Source organism: Cololabis saira, chromosome 13 (assembly GCF_033807715.1).
Source record: "Cololabis saira isolate AMF1-May2022 chromosome 13, fColSai1.1, whole genome shotgun sequence".
Lineage (NCBI taxonomy): Eukaryota > Metazoa > Chordata > Actinopteri > Beloniformes > Belonidae > Cololabis > Cololabis saira.
Genome location: NC_084599.1, coordinates 12,653,642 through 12,674,980, shown reverse-complemented (window position 1 = coordinate 12,674,980; position 21,339 = coordinate 12,653,642). Strand labels below are relative to the sequence as shown.

The 21,339-nt window shown below is 42.0% G+C and overlaps 1 protein-coding gene across 4 annotated transcripts in view; it reads left to right on the top strand.

Moving 5' to 3' along the window:
* yjefn3 (YjeF N-terminal domain containing 3) overlaps positions 1 to 17,069 on the top strand; it is a 56,129-nt gene extending 39,060 nt beyond the window's left edge. For 3 of the 4 annotated variants that reach the window (XM_061737733.1, XM_061737736.1, XM_061737735.1), the window contains exons 2-6: positions 5,757 to 5,865; positions 11,023 to 11,133; positions 14,390 to 14,503; positions 15,740 to 15,890; positions 16,131 to 17,069. In XM_061737733.1, the coding sequence (XP_061593717.1) occupies positions 5,757 to 5,865; positions 11,023 to 11,133; positions 14,390 to 14,503; positions 15,740 to 15,890; positions 16,131 to 16,327 (682 nt within the window). In that variant the 3' untranslated portion in view covers positions 16,328 to 17,069. The remainder of the gene's footprint in view (positions 1 to 5,756; positions 5,866 to 11,022; positions 11,134 to 14,389; positions 14,504 to 15,739; positions 15,891 to 16,130) is intronic. The other variant, XM_061737737.1, reaches the window with a different exon arrangement.
* The last annotated feature ends 4,270 nt before the right edge of the window (positions 17,070 to 21,339 follow it).

The following is a 21,339-nucleotide window of genomic DNA, read 5'->3' as shown; positions in this document are numbered from 1 at the left end:
CCAACCCGGGACGCTTTGTACTGCAACATATTTTAGTCTCGTCATGCTTGCTATTACGGTGTTTGAGATATTCCACATTGTTCATTTTGATGCTAACGGAACTTCGGATGCTTGTTGTGCGGCAACGCAGTATCGTAGAGACTTGGTTCCAACGTTAAAAGACTCAGGTTGATGTGGACTAAAACATACTGAGGTCTCATTACGCTGTCGTTTACAGCTTTTGAGATATTAAAGCCAAATTGTCCCATTCTATCCTATGGGGCTTGTTACCATGGCAACAAAAACCAATGCATTTGTATGGGGGACCATATGAATAAAACATCTGTTAATGCTGCCCGAACCGGAACGTGCACCCATGCATGGCATATATCGTTGGATGCGTCTCCATCGTGCCTTAATGTGCATGACTTTTTTCAGTCAAAAGTGTTACCGTGGCAACGCTAGATGCCAAAAAGCAAAAAAAAAGGCGAAAATTCAGACGCTTATTGCTCGGCCGGACTTTATCGTAGAGACATCGTTCAAACTTTCAAACACTCGGCCAGATTGGCACTAACGGACCCTAGAACCTCATTATGCCAATCTTTAAAGTTTTTGCGATATTGACCTTTCTTTTTTTTTTTTTATTTCCGTTTGACTTTGGACGCTTGTTGCTAGGTAACAGGTTATCCTAGAGACATCGTACAAATGTTTCCCAACTCGGCACGCTGTGGACTTCAACATACTCAAATTTCATGAAGCTGGGATTTAAGGAAATTTTATGTCAAAATCCATGCCAAATGGCCCCATTCATTCGGATGGGATTTTTTATCACGGTGAAAAAAAAACCTATCCATTGTCATTGTCTATCATGTAGCCTGAACCGCAACGTACACCCATGCATGGCATACATCGTTAGATGCGTCTCCATGTTGCCTCGATGAGCATTACTTTTTTCAGTCAAAAGTGTCACCGTGGGGGGCGCTAGACGCCAAAAAGCGCGCCCCATTTTTAACTATTGGGAGCACAGGAATTAATGCAATACAACCGTAAACACCTCAAACTGACATAGAACCGCCCCGAACACAACCACTACAGCCCTAAACCAAAGCAGCGAGAAGGTACGAATGGGCAGTAGGGCATGCCCATATCAAAATTTCCAGAAATTTTCTAGTTCTTATTATTTTTCTGACGAAAGGAGGGCCTTTTTGCCCCCCTAAACGTGCCCAAAAAGTCACCAAATTTTGCACCCAAGCCAGGCCTGGCGAAAAATTTGATATTTAATGGTTTGCATTAATGGGCGTGGCAAAATGGCTCAACAGCGCCCCCTTGAAAACTTTGTGCCTCAAGCCCCACGATACGGTTTGACGTACATGCACGAAAATCGGTACACACCTGTATCATGGCCCAACTTAAAGAAAAGTCTCTTGGCATCATGCCCGAAACCGAACAGGATGTCGGCCATTTTGAATTAGTTGTGTCATTTTGGCGAAATTTATGCCATTCCTTCGAAAGTTAATACGGCCCGAACCGTAACGTGCACCCAGGTGTGTTATACATCAAAATGTGCGTCTCCATCTTCCGACTCCACGCATTACTTTTCTCTTTCAAAAGCGTTACCGTGGCGACGCTAGACGCCAAAAAGCGCGCCCACCCTTCATCTGATTGGTTCAGACAGAAAAAACTTTGCGCCTCAAGCCCCATAATACGGTTTGACGTACATGAACGAAAATCAGTACACACCTGCATCATGTCGCAACTTAAAGAAAAGTCTCTTGGCGCCATGGCCGAAACCGAACAGGAAGTCGGCCATTTGAACATTCTGAATTGATCGCATAATTTTGGAGCAATATATGCCATTCCTTCGAGAATTAATACGGCCCGAACCGTATCGTGAACCCAGATGTGTTATACATCAAAATGTGCGTCTCCATCCTGCGACTACACGCATTACTTTTCTCTTTCAAAAGTGTTACCGTGGCGACGCTAGACGCCAACAAGCGCACCCCCCCTTCATCTGATTGGTCCATATTTGATAGTTCCCCAAAAGGCACCAAATTTTGCATGCAAGCCAGACTTGGCGATAAATTTGATATTTCATGGTTTGCATTAATGGGCGTGGCAAAATGGCTCAACAGCGCCCCCCTGAAAACTTTGTGCCTCAAGCCCCACAATACGGTTTGACGTACATGCACGAAAATCGCTACACACCTGTATCATGGCACAACTTAAAGAAAAGTCTCTTGGAGCCATGGCCGAAACCGAACAGGATGTCGGCCATTTCGAATAAATTGTGTCATTTTGGCGAAATTTATGCCATTCCTTCGGCAGTTAATTCAGCCCGAACCGTAACATGCACCCAGGTGTGTTATACATCAAAATGTGCGTCTACATCCTGCGACACCACGCATTACTTTTCTCTTTCAAAAGTGTTACCGTGGCGACGCTAGACGCCAAAAGGCGCGCCCCCCCTTCATGTGATTGGTCCATATTTGATAGTTCTCCAAAAGTCACCAAATTTTGCATGCAAGCCAGACTTGGCGATAAATTTGATATTTCATGGTTTGCATTAATGGGCGTGGCCTAACGGCTCAACAGCGCCCCCTAGAATACTTTTATCTGCCATAACTTTTGAATGGTTTGACATAGGAAGTTGTGGGTGGTGTCATGGGACTCTGTAATGAGTCCTTAAGCTTCGTTGGCCTTAATTAGCCCCGCCCCTTCTTCTGATTGGTTGTCCCTTTTTTCTGCTATAACTTTTTAATGGTTTGACTCCCGCTTCCTGATTCAAACGTCTGCCGGCCCCGCCCCCCGACCAATCAGTGGCGAGTAGGGTGATGACGGCCCCGCCCCCCGACCAATCAGTGGCGAGTAGGGTGATGACGGCCCCGCCCCCCGACCGATCAGCTGTTATGTGGTGACGTCAGAAATAGTCCCGTGCTCAGCCCGGTTAGAACCTCGGTGGAATGGTTACAGAAAGAGTAATAAATAAAATAGTAGCGTTTTACTAATATTTATACCTTACAAATTTTCAAAAAATTAGGAAAAAAAGTTCCAGACATATTATTGCTATGTTGGTCTCTCCTAAGCCAGTAAGTCAAAGCGAAAGGAATGGCTGAGACATAGCTCACCCAGAGCATATCCATCTTTGGTGCCAGAGGTCGGGAGTTCGAGCCTGGCTAAATGCCGAAATTTTTGTCAGCAATTTTTTTTTCTTTTTTTTTACATCAACATGTGCGTCTCTGTCCTGCGACGACGCACATTACTTTTCTCTTTCAAAAGTGTTACCGTGGCGACGCTAGACGCGAAAAAGCGCGCCTCCCCTTCATCTGATCGGTCCATATTTGATAGTTCTCCAAAAGTCACCAAATTTTGCATGCAGGCCAGGCCTGGTGATAAATTTGATATTTCATGGTTTGCATTAATGGGCGTTGCCTAACGGCTCAACAGCGCCCCCTAGAATACTTTTCTCTGCCATAACTTTTGAAAGGTTTGACATAAAGAGTCGTGGGTGGTGTCATGGGACTCGGTATTGAGTCCTTGACCATAATTGGTGAAAATTTGCCCCGCCCCTTCTTCTGATTGGTCGTCCCGATTTTCTGCTATAACTTTTGAATGGTTTGACATAGAGAGTCGTGGGTGGTGTCATCAGATTCTGTATGGAGTCCTTGACCTTCATTGGCATGAATTAGCCCCGCCCCTTCTTCTGATTGGTTGTCCCTTTTTTCTGCTATATCTTTTGAATGGTTTGACATAGGAGGTCGTGGGTGGTGTCATTTCTGATATGCTTATGGGGGCGGTGGCCGTGAGTGCGAGGGCCCGTTCATCGCTGCTTGCAGCTTTAATTTGTATTTTTTTTATTATTCTTATTATTTTTCTGACGAAAGGAGGGCCTTTTTGCCCCCCTAAACGTGCCCAAAAAGTCACCAAATTTTGCACCCAAGCCAGGCCTGGCGAAAAATTTGATATTTAATGGTTTGCATTAATGGGCGTGGCAAAATGGCTCAACAGCGCCCCCTTGAAAACTTTGTGCCTCAAGCCCCACGATACGGTTTGACGTACATGCACGAAAATCGGTACACGCCTGTATCATGACGTAACTTAAAGAAAAGTCTCTTGGCGTCATGCCCGAAACCGAACAGGATGTCGGCCATTTTGAATTGATTGTGTCATTTTGGCGAAATTTATGCCATTCCTTCGGCAGTTAATACGGCCCGAACCGTAACGTGCACCCAGGTGTGTTATACATCAAAATGTGCGTCTCCATCCTCCGACACCACGCATTACTTTTCTCTCTCAAAAGCGTTACCGTGGCGACGCTAGACGCCAAAAAGCGCGCCCACCCTTCATCTGATTGGTTCAGACAGAAAAAACTTTGCGCCTCAAGCCCCATAATACGGTTTGACGTACATGAACGAAAGTCGGTACACACCTGTATCATGTTGCAACTTACAGAAAAGTCTCTTGGCACCATGGTCGAAACCGAACAGGAAGTCGGCCATTTTGAACATTCTGAATGAATCACATAATTTTGGAGCAATATATGCCATTCCTTCGAGAATTAATACGGCCCGAACCGTAACATGAACCCAGATGTGTTATACATCAAAATGTGCGTCTCTATCCTGCGACTACACGCATTACTTTTCTCTTTCAAAAGTGCTACCGTGGCGACGCTAGACGCCAAAAAGCGCGCCACCCTTCATCTGATTGGTCCATATTTGATAGTTCCCCAAAAGTCACCAAATTTTGCATGCAAGGCAGGCCTGGCGATACATTTGATATTTCATGGTTTGCATTAATGGGCGTGGCAAAATGGCTCAACAGCGCCCCCCGGAAAACTTTGTGACTCAAGCCCTACAATACGGTTTGACGTACATGCACAAAAATCGGTACACAACTGTATCATGTCGCAACTTAAAGAAAAGTCTCTTGGCGCCATGGCCGAAACCGAACAGGAAGTCAGCCATTTTGAAATAATTGTGTAAATTTGGCGCAATTTATGCCATTCCTTCGGCAATTAATACGGCCCGAACCGTAATGTGCACCCAGGTGTGTTATAAATCAAAATGTGCGTCTCCATCTTGCGACTATGCGCATTACTTTTCTCTTTCAAAAGTGTTACCGTGACGTCGCTAGATGCCAAAAAGCGCGCCTCCCCTTCATCTGATTGGTCCATGTTTGATAGTTCTCCAAAAGTCACCAAATTTTGCATGCAAGCCAGGCCTGGCAATAAATTTGATATTTCATGGTTTGCATTAATGGGCGTGGCCTAACGGCTCAACAGCGCCCCCTAGAATACTTTTCTCTGCCATAACTTTGGAAAGGTTTGACATAAAGAGTCGTGGGTGGTGTCATCGGACTTGGTATCGAGTCCTTGACCATAATTGGTGAAAATTCGCCCCGCCCCTTCTTCTGATTGGTTGTCCCTTTTTTCTGCTATAACTTTTGAATGGTTTGACATAGGAAGTCGTGGGTGGTGTCATTTCTGATATGCTTATGGGGGGCGGTGGCTGTGAGTGCGAGGGCCCGTTCATCGCTGCTTGCAGCTTTAATTATACTTTTAACTGTAATGTGGAGAATATGTAGAATATTGTTTAGAAATAAAGATACAGCTGAGCTGTATTTGATCAATAATTGTAGCTATATTTAAAACTGTGTAAATATGGTGTTCTTACTATAATTAGTACCACTAATAATAATGATCCCGGAAGTTGTTGCTGTTGTTTTTCATTAATGCTGATGAATATTAAGTATACCTCTCATTCTGTGTCTTTCAGCAAAGGGGAGGCAACTGCGATCGAGTCAGAGCTACTGAAGGACTACAGGTTCGGACAACAGCAGCTGATAGAGATTTGGGGACAGGCATGCGCCATCGCCATCACAAAGGTCTCCTCACGCTCTTCCTCAGTAGCTGTGTTTTGTTTCTCCCTGCCCTTTCCTGCCTTACTTTGTTTCCTCCCACTTTACTGCAACTTTGAAGTAAACCAGAGCATGGAGCCAACCCCTCATCCATCGATGCATGCACCTCCATCCACCTGAATATCTGTGACCATATCAATAGGCCATGCAGGGCCACAAATGACAGCATAGATGATTCATATCATTTCAGTATATTGGGATTTTTTTTTAAATGTGCTTTTGCTTGTATTGTTTGTTTTCGAAAGCCTGTTTCCTTGGATCATTAAACCAGAGGCACTCAACAGTAGTTACATTTTAATGTGGTATGTGTGTGTTGGGTCTGAAAGTTTGGTCTTTTATCAGAGCTTTCATGATGCAGACTTATAACTGCTTACGCATTTGAGTTTGTGTAAAACAGTTGAGTTCAAAGCAACAGACCATTTGAAGTCAAAGTGTCTTTTGATTTCCTTTCCAGTCTTGCAGCAACTGACATAAAGCCGATCATAATTCTCTGCAGAACTCTTTCTATTAAACTGTTCAAATCAAACACTAATTACTTTTTTTTTGTAATTGCAGAACTTTCATGAAAGATTATCAAAAGTATAAATCCAATCCAGAGCCACATTAAAAGTTCCAGCTAATGCAAAACTGTGTATTTCTCAGCAAAGCATTTCTAAAGGTCACCAGTTTCACCCTGCTCCCTCCGCATTCTGTCACTTGGAGCTCCTCTCATCGCCACACAAACCCAACCAGTCCCTGGTGGGAATGTTTGATTGTACAGGAGGTTAAAAAGTCACAGCTGCTGCTGCTTTCACTTTCTTAATTTGCATCAGCTTCCACACAAAATGTCTGATTATTGTGTGGAGAGGATGTTTGAAGCGTCTGTGGCATTTACTTCCATAACATTTGAGCGGCTCACTGCGGGGCCGATCACCTGAGATCGCGCCATGGTAGCCCTCTTTTAGCAAACCGCATCAGCTCGGAACCACAGCTCTTCTCTCTGGTGCGGCTGCCGTTTCTTTGCGCCGGGATCTGGAGTGTGTCAAGCTGAGATGTGTGTGTCAGCGGAGAGCTGTGAGGAACACATGTTGTTGCCTTCGCCCAGACCGCTGGCTTGCTTTAACGCCATTCTGGTTTCCTCAGTGGGCTCTTCAGCCCGACTGTGATGAATAAGAGTCTGAGGCACGAGATACTCGAAACCCCTTACTTTCCTGTTCGGAGGAGGGATGAGGAAAAGAGAGAATAAAGACAAAGAAAGACAAGCAGAGACACTAATTAGTAGTTTAAAAGCAACACAAATGGGACGGGCTTGTAACATCGGGCTTAACGGGCCTTTTTCTTTTGGAAAAAGCAAAGTAGAGACACAAGATGTGAGTAAAAACAGTCTGTGTGGCTGCATCTGTCAAAGAGACTTTATATTCTCCCCTCAGTGTGTGATTAAACCCACCACATCCACTTCCCCTCTATTATCGTCGCTGCTGCTGGCCTCATGCTTGGCCCTCCATCACCAGACCCAACATCATAGTCTTACTAGACAAACATGGCCTGGATGCTGTAGATCATGGCTGGCCGCGGCCGCCCACAGCCGCCAGCAGAGCACGACCACTTACATGACATCACGGCTATTTAAAGAAAATTACAGTAGTAGGAGATGCAGACAGTCTGATTTCACTGATTTCATCTGTGGCCTGCTGCTGTTGGCTACCGCACAAACAAGCCTGTGTGCTGTCCCCCTCACACACACTCACACCTCTCGTTGCCAGACAGATTATAGGTTTTCTGTAACTTATCGCTTTTGCGTTCCAAGAGCCGCGAACCACCAGCTCCGGGCCGTGTGTGATTCTGAATCAGTCTGAGGCCTTTCAACACCTGAATGGAGACAGGATACGTTTTTTGCTACCACACAGCAATGAATTAGTTGATAGTTTACAAGAGCGCCTGGTCTTCACTTTGGTCTTCTATTACAAATATTAGACGCTCTACTTTTCTGTGAGTATATTTGTGTTTTTAGGCCCCTTGAAGTGTTTTCACAGGCCCAGTTTGTGTTTCAGGATGATCACGGAGGAAGGCTCATGTGCCTTCGACATTTATTTTAAAGTAGTAATCCCTTAGAGATGTTATTATAATCAAGACTGGCATATTTTCTACGATATGTGTATGTGTGTGTTTCCCAAAAGTCTCATAGCCCTTCCTTTTCCTATTACTGTAATAAAAGATACTGCTGGTTTACAAAATAAAATAATGTCTACTGTAAGCACACTCACTTAAAAAACCACAACATAGAGAGATGATTTCTTGTAAGAGTGAGAGTAAGAGTAGAGTAAGTTTGAGTTGTTTAAAAAAAAAGTTAAATGATTTGGTGCACCAAAATGTTTCACTCGACATAAGAAGCTGAAATTCTGAGAAACTGGGGCATGCTTGCAAGTTGTACTAAAAAATAAAAGCTATGAACTCCAATATTCATGGGGAGATTGGTCTCAAAGTCCCCATTTTTTAAAGGACAACATAAAAGCATAAAAAAGACAACATTTGAAATGTTCTCAGTTAATTGCTCTCATTTAATCCGTGAAAGGCCAACATTAAAACAAATTGGATAGAATTGTGACATAGTATTAGGCTTCCCTTCTCAGTTAAATTATTTATAATGATTTAATTATTAATAAGTAACTTATCCAAGCGTTCAACAAGGAGCAATTTTCTGCAACATCAAAAAGTGCTTCTGCTCTGTTCCTTCCCAACATCATCACTAAGCTTTAAAGGCATATCTTATTAAAAAAAAAAAGTCTTATCAGCTTAAAAGTTAAAAACTTTGATAAAAAGTGTTAATTTGTATCTGACAACCTGCGAGGGAACCCTTCTTCTCCTGGGAGAGGTTCAGATCTGCTGGCTGTTACAACAACAAACCCACTCTGAGTGCATGTTGAAATGAAAACATAGTGATGATTCTCTGCAGTATATTAGTAACACCACATTCACACTTTCTAACTTGGTTGCCCTCGCGGCACAGCAGTCGATGAAGCTGAGTCATGTTCTGTTATTATTGTTCATTTTTCAGTGACACTCTTGAACTCTGTCTTGAGTATTTCCCACTTATAATCATTACTCTGATTTGTTTATAACAAGCTTGCTGGTTGTTAACCTCATATGTGATGAACTGCAGAGATGTGGGTCTGAAATAATGATCAGAAATGAAATAAAATACATCTGGGAAGGCCTGCAGGGCACGCTTTAAACCTTTGAACTAGGTTATTTTATATTACACGTGAAGTTACTTATCGAACGACTTCAGGCCGCTCTGATCTGAATCACCCGAGTTTAATTATTTTGCCCAAACTCCACATATCCAGAAAGTTTAATTAAATCTCTATTGGCTGCTCATACTTCACCTTGATAGGCAGACGGACAAGCGTTCGATAATGATCACTTCCCTCTTCTCTCAAAATGAAAAATGCTGTCTTGTTTCCCTGTCTTCTAATCTTCATATTTTCCTCTAAATCACTGCCTTCCTCCCTTCTTAATGTTATCATAAGCTACGTGGCCCACAGCAGCCATAACAGCCCCTCTTCCATCTCATCGAGTTTGTGTGATGATTTCTCAGTTGAGCGGTTATGATGGAGATAACAGCCGCTGTCTCTTGTTCCACAATCATCACTCTAGTTAATGTGCTCACAACCTTGTTATCTATCCAATTATCTGCTACGGGGAATGGCCTGTTTCTTCATCTGAACTTTGTGCTGCACTAAAAACAAGTGCTGAAATTTGGACCGTACTGTTTTCACACACAGATTAAGAACTTTTTCTTCTTTCAAGCTGATGCCCAGCATTTGAAAGGGCATTTCTATTTGCCTTCAGCTCGCAATTTAAAGACTTATTATCTGTCTAAACTTAGTGCACGTACAGGTATGTAATAAATGAAAATAAGCATTGGCACTATAAAACAGTTACAGAACACCAAAAGGATCTTAATAAAGTGGCAACAGCCTGCAAATCATAAACTGCTCAGAATGAGCTCATTTGTTTGCTTTGCCGCTGTTGGAGAAGTGTGTTTAAGTGGAGGTGCTTGGAAACTGTACGCAGCGTGCATGTTTGAGAATCATCACCCTTTAATTAATCTGTCTGCTTTGTTATTACATCATCTTCTTCTGTTTATTTCAACTTATTGCAAACATTTTGAGTTGTGCAATAAAGTGTCCATGTGACTCATATAGTCATTGTCTGGGATTTGAAGTGCTGAAACTGGACTAATTGGTCCCACAGCTTTGTTTTCCTTCACACATGTGTGTTGCTCTCTGATTGGACAGGACTTTTGCATGAACTTAGTCTTCTTCTGTTCATTATTATTTGACTGTCACCTATACAATCATGACAGAAGGTAAAATCCCTCTAATTGGCCCTAGAGCATCATCATCCACCCCAAACTGTAGCAGTGAATTTGTTGCTGTGAAGCATCTGTGGAAATTCTGTGGAAAATGAATGAATGTTTTTTCAGTAATATTGTAACTGTAACACTGTAGCTGAATGTGTTTGCACAGCCACCCACCCACGCACAGTAACACACTCACACGGCACCTCTGTGTAGGTGAGGGAGGTGGAAGGTTGGCGAGTCAGGATGACAGCTCTGCAGGCGAATACCTGTCTGTTTTAGGAAGGTGTAGGCTGGTTTACAAGGGAGTGTGGGGCCAACAAACAAGGGAAATGCCAGCAGCTCACTGGAGTCAGGACGGACACGGAAAGTGTGTTATATATACAGAGGCATCCCATGAAGACGACACTGGTATTTTTTCCACTGCTGTCTGGGGTTATTTTAATGAGATTGAGCCCTCTCTCAAACAGTCAAGAGACGGCGAAGCTGATGCCATATCCAACCTCTTCTGGCATCCTTGGCATGCTTCTGTCAGGTATTTAGAGTATGATGGAGAGTTTGAATACAGATCAAATAACCTGGGCGGAATAAGAAGGATAAGTTGGAGGGATAATGGGAAATATTGCCAGAAATCTATCTTCTTTTTGTTCCACCATCAATAATCCCTGATATTTTCTAGTTCGTGCATCTCTTTTATCCTCTTGTCTTATGTTTCAGGCCTCAGCTGACGTTATGCTTTTAACTCTTTGCCTCCCACACTTTTTTTTGTGTCTGCATACCAGGCTTACCCTCTCGGCTCATTAACAAAGAAGCAACCGACGGTGCTGGTGATCTGTGGTCCAGATCAACACGGCTCCATCGGCCTCGTCTGTGCACGACACCTGCGCATATTTGTAAGTAAAAAACTATCCACAAGTCTGAGGAAGATGAAAATGTGCAACAACATGAAAAATGCTAAGTTCAATCAAACAGACTGACTCGTTCAGAAAACACAAGGAAATAAAAAGTCAGCAAACTCCTAACTAGTGTCTCAACAGGGATCCCATATAGAATTCCTCTGTGCTTTGCAGAATTTCACTTCTGCTCCTGTAAATGGCTCAGAGCACTTATCTTATTACCCTCTCTGCAAGGGCACCCAGACAGTCATGATATCATGCTATTGTTACTCTCGTTAAAGCTGTCTTAAACCTGCCTCGTCTCAGCAGCCGCAAGGCGATATTATAACCGCCATGCCGGAAGCTCAGCCGCATACCGACTGACATGTCAGGAGAATGTGTTTTAGGAGAGGTAATCCATTCTCCCCAAACAGACTTGTGATTTTAGCGCCATTTTATTTGACGAGATGGTGTTGTGGTCTCGTTTTAGTTCAGGACTTTATTGGAGCGGAAATATTGGATATGTGTTTCTGGGGATGTTTGGCTGAGAAAGGAATCCATCTGCACACTTTACCATATGTGTCTGACTTGCTTGATCTGCAGTGCATTGATAGTTAAGATTAAACTCATGTAAGGTAGACTTTATTTAAGCACTCTGATGTCTCTGTGGAGTCTCCCTTTCTTCCATCTCCTCCCACTTGATTCCTTTGCAAGGCCAAGAACAAGGTCAGAGTTCGTCTTCCAGGGAAACATTTTTGCCCTGGAATCCCAGAGATGAACGAGGAGCTTCTCTGTAACTTCACTTCACAAAACAGTTGGATTTTCTCTTCCTGTTTTCTTGTGTCTTCCATTTCTGATATTTTTACCTTCTGCACCTGCGGTTTGTCTTCTTTTTGTTTTTCTTTTCTAATTTGACCTTCTTGAAGGGCCATCTGGGAGTACACTTGTCTGACTTTGCCCCAACCTTGAGAAACCGGAGTACTTGTTTGGACAGTGGATCACCTTCTCTGCTTAAGTTTTTCACAGCATGATGTGAACCCTGTCAGCTTGACAGCGCGCGTGCACCCACGCACACGAACAAACGCACACACGCACACACGCACACACACGCACACACACACCCACGTTCAGCCTGAAGTCCCAACGCAGAGATGAAAATGTGACCAGACGGAGCATAGAAATGAATGATCACCCGCAGGTGAGCGGTTCCAGCTTCCTTCTCACGTCATGACGAGATGTCCGTGTTCACAGAGAGTCCCTTGTGCATCTTTGATCTTTACCACTGCCAGAAATGGAAGTGAACAGAATGTGGCATACTGGATGACAGAAATATTCCTCCTTCAGACTTAATGCTCGCAAAGACTAGAAAAACAAGTCATGTCTAACAAGTTATGTCTTTTTCATGTTAAAATAAGGGAAAAAATATGTTTGTTGGAATTAAAACTTGCCCTCAAGACGTTGTTTTACCACACCATCTGCAACATGTTTTACATGAATGATAAAGTATTGAATTTAGAAATGTAACATTTTTTTTCTCTGGGAAAAAAAAAAAGAAATGCCTTAAACATGGGCTCCAGACCTCCTTCTCTGATTCTTAATGGGCTGTGTTTAAAACCAGAAAACTACAAGACAGCATTTTCCCTCAGGGAGTGGAAGTGTGACTGTGCTAGATGATAGCGATTACTGGAAAAAGACTCGCTGAACCCTTTGCTTATTTATGTCTCATGGCTCAGCAACTGTACTGACAGCCATTTATTTCGAGTTCCTATACCCGGCCTCGCACACGTCGATGGCGGTACTTCTCATGTGGTGGAGGGCATGCCGGGGCACGATCCAGGAGAGACTCAGCTCAGTGGTCTGTGCAGATCATGATGGCGATGATGTTGGTGGCGATATGATTGTTTTGGGATCACCAAGGAGCCAACTGGGTTGACAAATCACTTCATTTGTTGGGCAGCTGCAGCTGAGCCACATCTAAAGTCGCGTGCTCTGTTTATTTTATTTTTGCTGGGAAACGTTCCCGTTGCCACCTGAGTAGGAAATTAATTGTAAATTAAAGCTAAAAGCTCCGGAGAACACAGAAAGCAGCATTTTTTTCATGCTAGAAGGTTCAGCACGGTGAAAGAAGATGTATTCAGGGGAATTCCAGTCATTAGACAGAGTTGTAATTAAGTGGTAAAGTACAAATAGATGATACGTATAAATCCACTCAGTTGGCTCCAGTGCTGAAACCATTTCCCTATAATCCATTTTTGTTATACAGTCTGACTGAATGGTTCCTCACAGAATCATTCCAGACTACCTGACTTGCCAGTTGGTTATGTGCGTGCACGAATCAAACTGCGTGCAGAATGTACGAATGGAACGCCTAATGGAGTTAAACGACTAAGTCTGCAAAGCACCAGAACCAGTTGGCGTTTAAACAGACCTTTTTTCACATTTAATATGACACCTTTATAGTAAAACTCTTTTTTTTTTAATTTCATCAAAATCCCAGAACTACATGAAGGCGGCAAAGGGACTCATTGACATCCACCCCAAGTCCCTCTGCCACCTCCATGTAATTCTGGGTTTAGCCCCTTAATGACGCAGACACTCTCCTTCATAAATAACTGTAACAGAGCCCGGATTGAAACATTTTCTTAAATGTATTGAGCAGGTTTGTTGTCCCTGAGAGTAAGAGTGTTTAAAAACTGATGCAAAAATGCACAACTTGCTTTTCACTACTGGGGAATTCAGCAGCAGAGCGCCGAGTGTTTTTATGCCAAAATAATGACCCAATTATTCTGCATACTTTCGGTAGTCGATATAGAACTTTTTTTTTTTTTTTTTTCAAATTATGTACTGCTAAAAAGGAAAAAAAAGATGCATGTGATATAACATAGATGCAGACACCCAGACTGCTGATCCACACGGCGAGTTTTAAGAATGACGTTTGTGACTGTGTAACGGTCATTGATCACAGGTGCTTCCTGCTGAGCGTCACAGACTTCTCAGACTGCAGAGGTCTGGATTTTTGCTGCTCCAGCACATGAGGGAATTATTCATTGAGGACCTATAGAAACCACAACCTTTGATCCCCAGTCAACAAAGTTTTCAGTCGTCCCAAACTGCAATCCGAATGTGCATTGAAGCATTGTCCGCAATGAAGTGTTCGGTGAAACCGCTGGCTTAGAGTCTAGTTACACCCTTTTTCTGTCAAGCTAACATTTTCCTCTGCGGTTTGTCTTCTCTTCTTTTGTGTCATTTCTTCTGTGTTGCTGATTTGATGCAGAACTATGAGCCCACCATCTACCACCCCAAACGCTCGTCTCACAGTCTGCACCAGGATTTCACAGTTCAGTGTGAGAAGATGGACATCCCCTTCCTTTCCTATCTCCCGACAGAGGTCAGCAGGATTCTACTGAGTCATGCATTTTTGAAGCGCCTCCGTTGTAGGCTATAAAGTTAGACTGGAATTGCTTCTGTTTTGGAGTTTTATCACTTTCACATTTGACATTTGAACGCGGGGCCAGTAATGACGAGGTGTTGCTCTGCCTTAAGGAGACATAATCTGTCTATCAACACCTCTTTTAGTTTTAAATAACATCAGTACGAGTGTTTGAGCAGACATTTCTGGATTGTGTTGGTCTGTTCCATTGTTGAGATTTTTAACCCTCTAGTACATCTGTTGGTTGCCTGGCAACTGCTCCAGAGTGCTGTGGGATAATGCTGTACAGCAAATGAGACCTGAGAGCAGGGCCGCCGCAAGGGGTGTGCGAACCGTGCGGCCGCACGGGGCCTCGCGCCCCAAGGGGCCTCGCGCTATGGGCCGTTTTTTTTTTTTTTCAAATTTTTTTTATTTTTTTTTTTACCTTCTTTCCCTTATAAATATCAACAGTCACATTCCATTACAGACCTAAATGTGTACTAGTCTGTGCATATCAATAAATGTATGTGCAATGATGCGCGTGTCTGTTGTTCAATACAACTGATCAGGCCAAGCGCAGACACAAGGTGCTCTGATCCAGACGGGTGGAGTTGGAACAAACTGTCACACAATGTCGAGAGAACGAGATAGAATCAGGAAGTTTCCATCAGGGGAAAAAAGAAAAAAAACTAAAGAAAATGGAAGAGTTTAATGCCTCTCTGAAAGGCTTGTTTGATAAATTTGTTACAAAAATCACTGATCCGACCGGGTCTCAAGCAGCCGTGGGGCCCCCCGTCGAGGCAAGCCAAATGATGATGAGGCAGGGGAAGGTATCCAGTATTTTGCTAATTGGAGAGTTAAAATTGCGTATATAGACACCCGATCTGACCCGAAAACCCCAAAAAATTTGGAGGGCCCCCCCGGCCATTTCGCACAGGGCCTCGCAAATCTCCCAAGCGGCTCTGCCTGAGAGCTTTATAGAAACACACTTTCAAAAGTTTCGGTATTATTGGAAGTACCCACCTCCCATTTGGGAATCAATGGCTGTCTCTTATATCTCTCTAATTCCCGTTAGCTTTCTCATTTTCCTGCAAACACTTCAGTGACATGAATGATTTTTTAAGTACCTGAGGAAGAAACAAAGGGAACAATGAATAATAAATAAACAGCAAGTAAACGTTTTGTGATATTGATGCTGAGATGTGCTCTGTTCAGGTGCAGCTCATAAATGATGCCTACAACCTTGTGATTGATGCCATGCTGGGCACTGAGGCCGACTGTTCCAACATCAAGGAACCATATTCTGGTATTCTGGTCACGCTGAAGCAAGTCAAGACTCCCATAGCCAGCGTGGATGTGCCCTCAGGTAAATTGAAGTACCGGTAAGAGTGTAGATTTCAGAGCCAAGACTAGGCAAGATAAATGAGCAAAGAGGCAACTCCTTTGCATCCTGAGAGGATTCATCCTAACGAGGATGGATGGAAAATTAAATCATGTTTTTATGCCAGCTGAGTCTGAGAATCCTGAAGCCTAAATACATGATGTTGTGAAACAGAAAGTTAAGAAAAATTATGAAAAATATTCCTTTTTTTTTTTGCTTTCACAGGTTGGGATGTAGAAGAAGCAAAACAGGATGGGATAAACCCAGAAGTCCTCATCTCACTCACGGCACCGAAGAAGTGCGCTATGAATTTCTCTGGGAAGCATTTTTTAGCCGGACGCTTCCTGCCTTATGACATTCAGAAAAAATACGAGCTTAATCTCCCAGACTTTCCTGGTTCAGACTGTCTCATAGAATTGTAACAAATGGAAACACAAGAGCCAGTGTGGCCGCCGCTCCCATGTTTGGATTTTATAGATTGTTCATGTGATTTATTGTTAACATCTCAGTTGTTTAGATCTGGACATATTAGCCAAATGTGCTGTTGAGCTAGAGAGGGGGATATTAAGAAACCATGTCTTGAATAATGTCTTTTAGGGAACGTTATAAGGAGTCTAGTATCAGTTGATTTGTAAAAAGCTGTAGCATTGCACTGTTTTCTGATCTCCAGAGTCAGCAAAGAGAGTCATTTTTTATGATGCCATTCCCCCACATAGCAAGATATGTTAAATCAATGTTGAATTATGGTCAAAAAGGTTGATTTTTGGTTGAAGTCCTCGATTGATGCTGGATCAAACATCAATCAATCATCCAATTCTAATGCCAACGTGTAATCAATGTTGAATCCACGTATTCTGTAATTTACGGACCTGGCTTCAACATGGCTTCAACATGGAATCAATGTTTCTACCTAACCATATTTCAACGTTGATTCACTCCTATTTTGCTATCGGGGCCCCCAAAAAACTAATTTCAATGTTCCAGCAAGTTTTCATGGTTACCTTGCATTTATATTACTACTTGAGTGGGCTGCTGAGATGACATGGTGTATGCTGGTGATTTAAAATTTTGTGTTAATGTGAATTGTTTGGTTGGCCTGTACCTCTACATTACCTTTGTTTTGGTTACCTCATTTGCTTAAAAAAAAAAAAAAAGGCAAAGAAAATTCTTGTTGTCCAATAAAATGAAGTCCAGTTTTAGGAAGTGTAAGGTCTGACTTTTCTTCACTTTAAGTTTAAAAATGCAGATGGCTTGAAGGTCCACTCATGAAACATGTGTGATAACTTTCAATAGATGAAGCATTCGGTCACGTGACTCGGTTTATGTGAACTGGTTTTGAAGCCTGTTTTTCTTCATACAGGGCGCAGACACGTTGCGCAGGAAATCCAACTTGAATTTATGTCAATCAAAGTTAGCTTTGGCTATCAGCTCCTTCAGCGTATCCCCACTAGAATATTTGAAGAGCTGCCAGCAGACATTTACAGCAGAATATCCCATCTAACATGTTCTTGGCTGTGAAATTAAAAATGACTGTTTTGTTCAGCTGACGCTGGGTTCGTACCATTGTCTGGTTGCGTCACTAAGGGCAGCAGCATGACGATTACGGATGAGGAAGTGATGATGGCAAAGCCGACTGTCAAATGGGTCATATAAAAAACTTAAAAAAACGAATAAAAATGCACGCCCCTCAGAGTTGTCATGGGTGTGAAATCAAATGATGGAGTACAAAATTATTTTTTTAACCAGGCTGTAAATATGTTTATTCTTGCTCTAAAGTTAGACATTTTGACATGTGCATCAATGGAAATCCACTCGCTTTTGGAGCCAGCATCCGGTGGTGAGTCGAGGAAGTGCAATAAATCTTAGTTCTGCATGAGCTTCAACCTTGAAGTTAGTTTGTTGGTGCTTGGTGGGATAATGGAAACACAATTCTAAAATACATCACGTGGAATTTTGTTCGTCTTAAAATGTAAAAGGACCAGGTTAGGTTTGCTGCACTGCCCCCATGTGGCAGCAGAACTCAATTACAGTAGCGACCCCACTTCAGCTCTGCACAAGTGATACACTGGCCCTATGGGTGTAGTCATGGATGGATGGATCTATTTGGCTGATACTGCTATACATTCATATAGCATTCAGGGTTGGAAACAAACTTTAGTGCATAGTAACATTTTCTAACCACTCAATTTCAATTTACCACACACGTTTACTGACATAATGAAAATGACTTTTTTTAAAAGTATGTTATACGATTTTTAAAAAATGTAATAAAGGTTTCTATGCTTAAGCAAAATTCTTAAGCCAAATGAGATGTTTTATTCTTATGTTCTTTTATAAAACAATGACAAAAAAGGACAAATTACTTCCATTGTAATTTCTACTCTCAAAATAAAGGTGTCCCTTTTCATGACTGAATACTTTTAAACAGGATGGCCATCCAACTGGGCTCTCTTCAGGCGTAGCAGCTGTTTCCTCGGGTGCTCACTTTCCCTGGACTATATATTTAACTTCAATATGGAACTTGGATGACTTGTGGTCTTTAATTACTTACAGTGTCAGTTTTTATTCCTCTCATTAACAATAAAGATGTTTCTTTTATTTGATTCTGAAACACACTGGTGGCACTCAGTCTTCTCGTCGTACACTAGTATATTGTCACACCTACCTTTTTATTCAATTAGTTTTTGTTTCCAGCATAGCACAACTTTTAACTACAGCTAACACTACATCACTTCCATAAATAAATATGGTCTGTGTTTTTTTCTTTTAGTTCACGGTGCAAAAGCAGTTTGAGTGTAGAACTGGCATGCTGTGGACATCTACCGTCTCTTACATAAAATGTCTAGGTGAAACAAATGGACTAAAGAATCTCCAATGTGAAGTGTAAAAAAGACATACCTGGTTGCTACTTATTTTCAAAGCGTCATTGCATCCGAAAAACACTACAGACAGAAAACAAACAGGTTCAGGAGAGTCCAGTTAAGTAGTGTTCAGTCCAAGTATGACACTTCAGATCATTTAAACAGAATCCAGAGCACAAGGTGACCACAGAGAGGAAGAAAGATTAACAGGGAGAAAAATCCTCCAGCAGAATCAGACCCAGGAAGGGCAGCCATCTGCCCCAGGAAAGAGAAAACAAACACACACAGATTTGTCCACAGATATCTGCCAATGAGAACAATGTTTACTGCAAAAAATAATAAGATACATTTGCAAACAGACTAAGGAGAGTGAGGACGGAGGCCAGTTCATCATGGGAGGTCTCCCAGCAGTCGAAGTCTGTAGCAGCATAACTAAAGGGAAAGCTCAGAGAACTCAAGCCAGGGTTAGGGTTATTAGGGGGTTATTAAACGTTATTAAAAAGGGACATTTTAAAGCCTAATTTTAAAAGCTGGGAGAGTGTAGTTTTATTTTGAAGTAACACATTTGAATAAACGTGCCTGCCCACAGCAGCTTGTAGGTTGAAGAAACTGATCCATCACTAAAAACAACCTGGCAGGTAAGTCTCAACCTTCATTCACATACTTTTTAAATTGTGTCCATTACTTGTTTCTTTTTTTCCAAAACTGTAGCAAGAGTCATCACTGTCCTTGAACTCCACGATTGTTTTTTGTCACAACAGACTTTCTCCTGGCTTAAGTAGTGGTCATTACACACCAAGCTGGTTAATAAGCATTTCACAACCAATTAGGGTCGGGCTCCTTAGACGAGCCCAGCCGTTGCATCTGTTTACTGGTTCCCACCTGGACTTGATTTAGTAATGAAAGCCATAAACAGGTGTTATCGGCCTATAATGAGCTCCAAGACAAAAGGTCTTTCATTAGAGAGCACAGTGCTTTGACTTTCAGTGAGAATGATTAGATCTGCGGCCGCTGAGCTGTTTATGGATGAGCTCATGTGTATTTATACAAAAGCACAGGAGCTTCTTCAGAATACTTGTGCACAAATGCCCAATGTGTGAGCGCATGTGTGAGTGGGTGTTGCAAGTCACTGAACAGGAATGTTGTTCTGATTTTTTACTTAGCGGTATCAATTCTGTCACACAAATTCAAAAGGAGAAAATGATAGCAAGATTTAGATTTATAAAATATATTCAGAGTTTATATTCTATCATGTTAAGTGTTAATGTTAAATTGAATATTTGTTCCTCTTCTAATTGTTAATAATATCACAAAGGTATATCATTTTTCAACCAGACTCTTCTCCAGCAGCTCTACACAGACTTTATCAGGGAGACTTTCATTTCTTTGTAATTGGAAAAAAAAACCTCCGGCTTTTTTATAAAAAAAAAAAAGGGGGGGGGACAACAACCCAAGCCTTCAACTAGAGACAGTGTCTCCCATTTCCATTCAGCTTTGTAATGGTGTGCTGAACAAGAAAGTCCTACAACATTCAGAGCCTTCAGGAACTAGGGCAAACCTGCTGCCATGGAGCTTTAAATACCTCAGCAAACCTCAGTGATGATGGACAAGCCCAACACGGATCCTTAGATAATCAACTTTTGGTAATCTTAAAAGTTACAAGTAAATAGATATGTCAGATAAAAACTATAGAAAAAGAAACCAACTGAACTTTATAATATTAAAGAATAAAATGACCATGAAATACAAATTACACGAGATTTAAAAATTCAAAGTAGTTAAGACTTTATAATATTCTTCCTGACATCCAGCCAAAATGACCTGAAAATGTGTAATTTTGGCTGGAAGTGGATGCAGATATGTTGATATCCCCCCAAAAAAGATCATGTCCCCTGGGTATGAAGAAAAGGCAAGACAAAGCAAGGTAAGTTTATTTCAACATGGTGATTCAAAGTGCTTTCCAGAGACCTTAAAACATCACATAGTAGAAATAAAAAGCATGATTTAAAATGTAAACAAAAAAGAAAGATATAAGAGCAATAGATAAAATCAGTAGTTAAAATATGATCTAAACTCAAGTTTAAAAGTATCAGTGCAGGTTTAGAGCTTTACTCAAATGCAGCGGAGAACAATTGAGTCTTCAACCTGGATTTAAATACAGTGAGTGTTTCAGCTGATCTGAGGCTTTCTGGGAGTTTGTTTCAGAAATGTGGAGGATAGAAGCTGAATGCAGCTTCTCCATGTCTGGTTCTAACTCTGGGAACTGATAAAAAACCGGATGCAGATGACCTGAGGGGTCTGGAAGGTTCATACTGGGTGAGGAGGGCACTGATGTATTCTGGTCCTGGACCATTCAGGGCTTTATAGACCAGCTGCCTTATTATGGTTTTCCAAATTTAGGATGGATAGATGATGACAATGATGGATGGAGGATGGATAATGGATGGATGGATGGATGATGGACGGAAAGAAAATCAAGTCTCAAATGTTCTTGTTGTGATGGCACTATCAAATATAGATGTTCAAGTTCACGGTGAAGCTTTTTTATATATATATATATATTTTGAACTGAG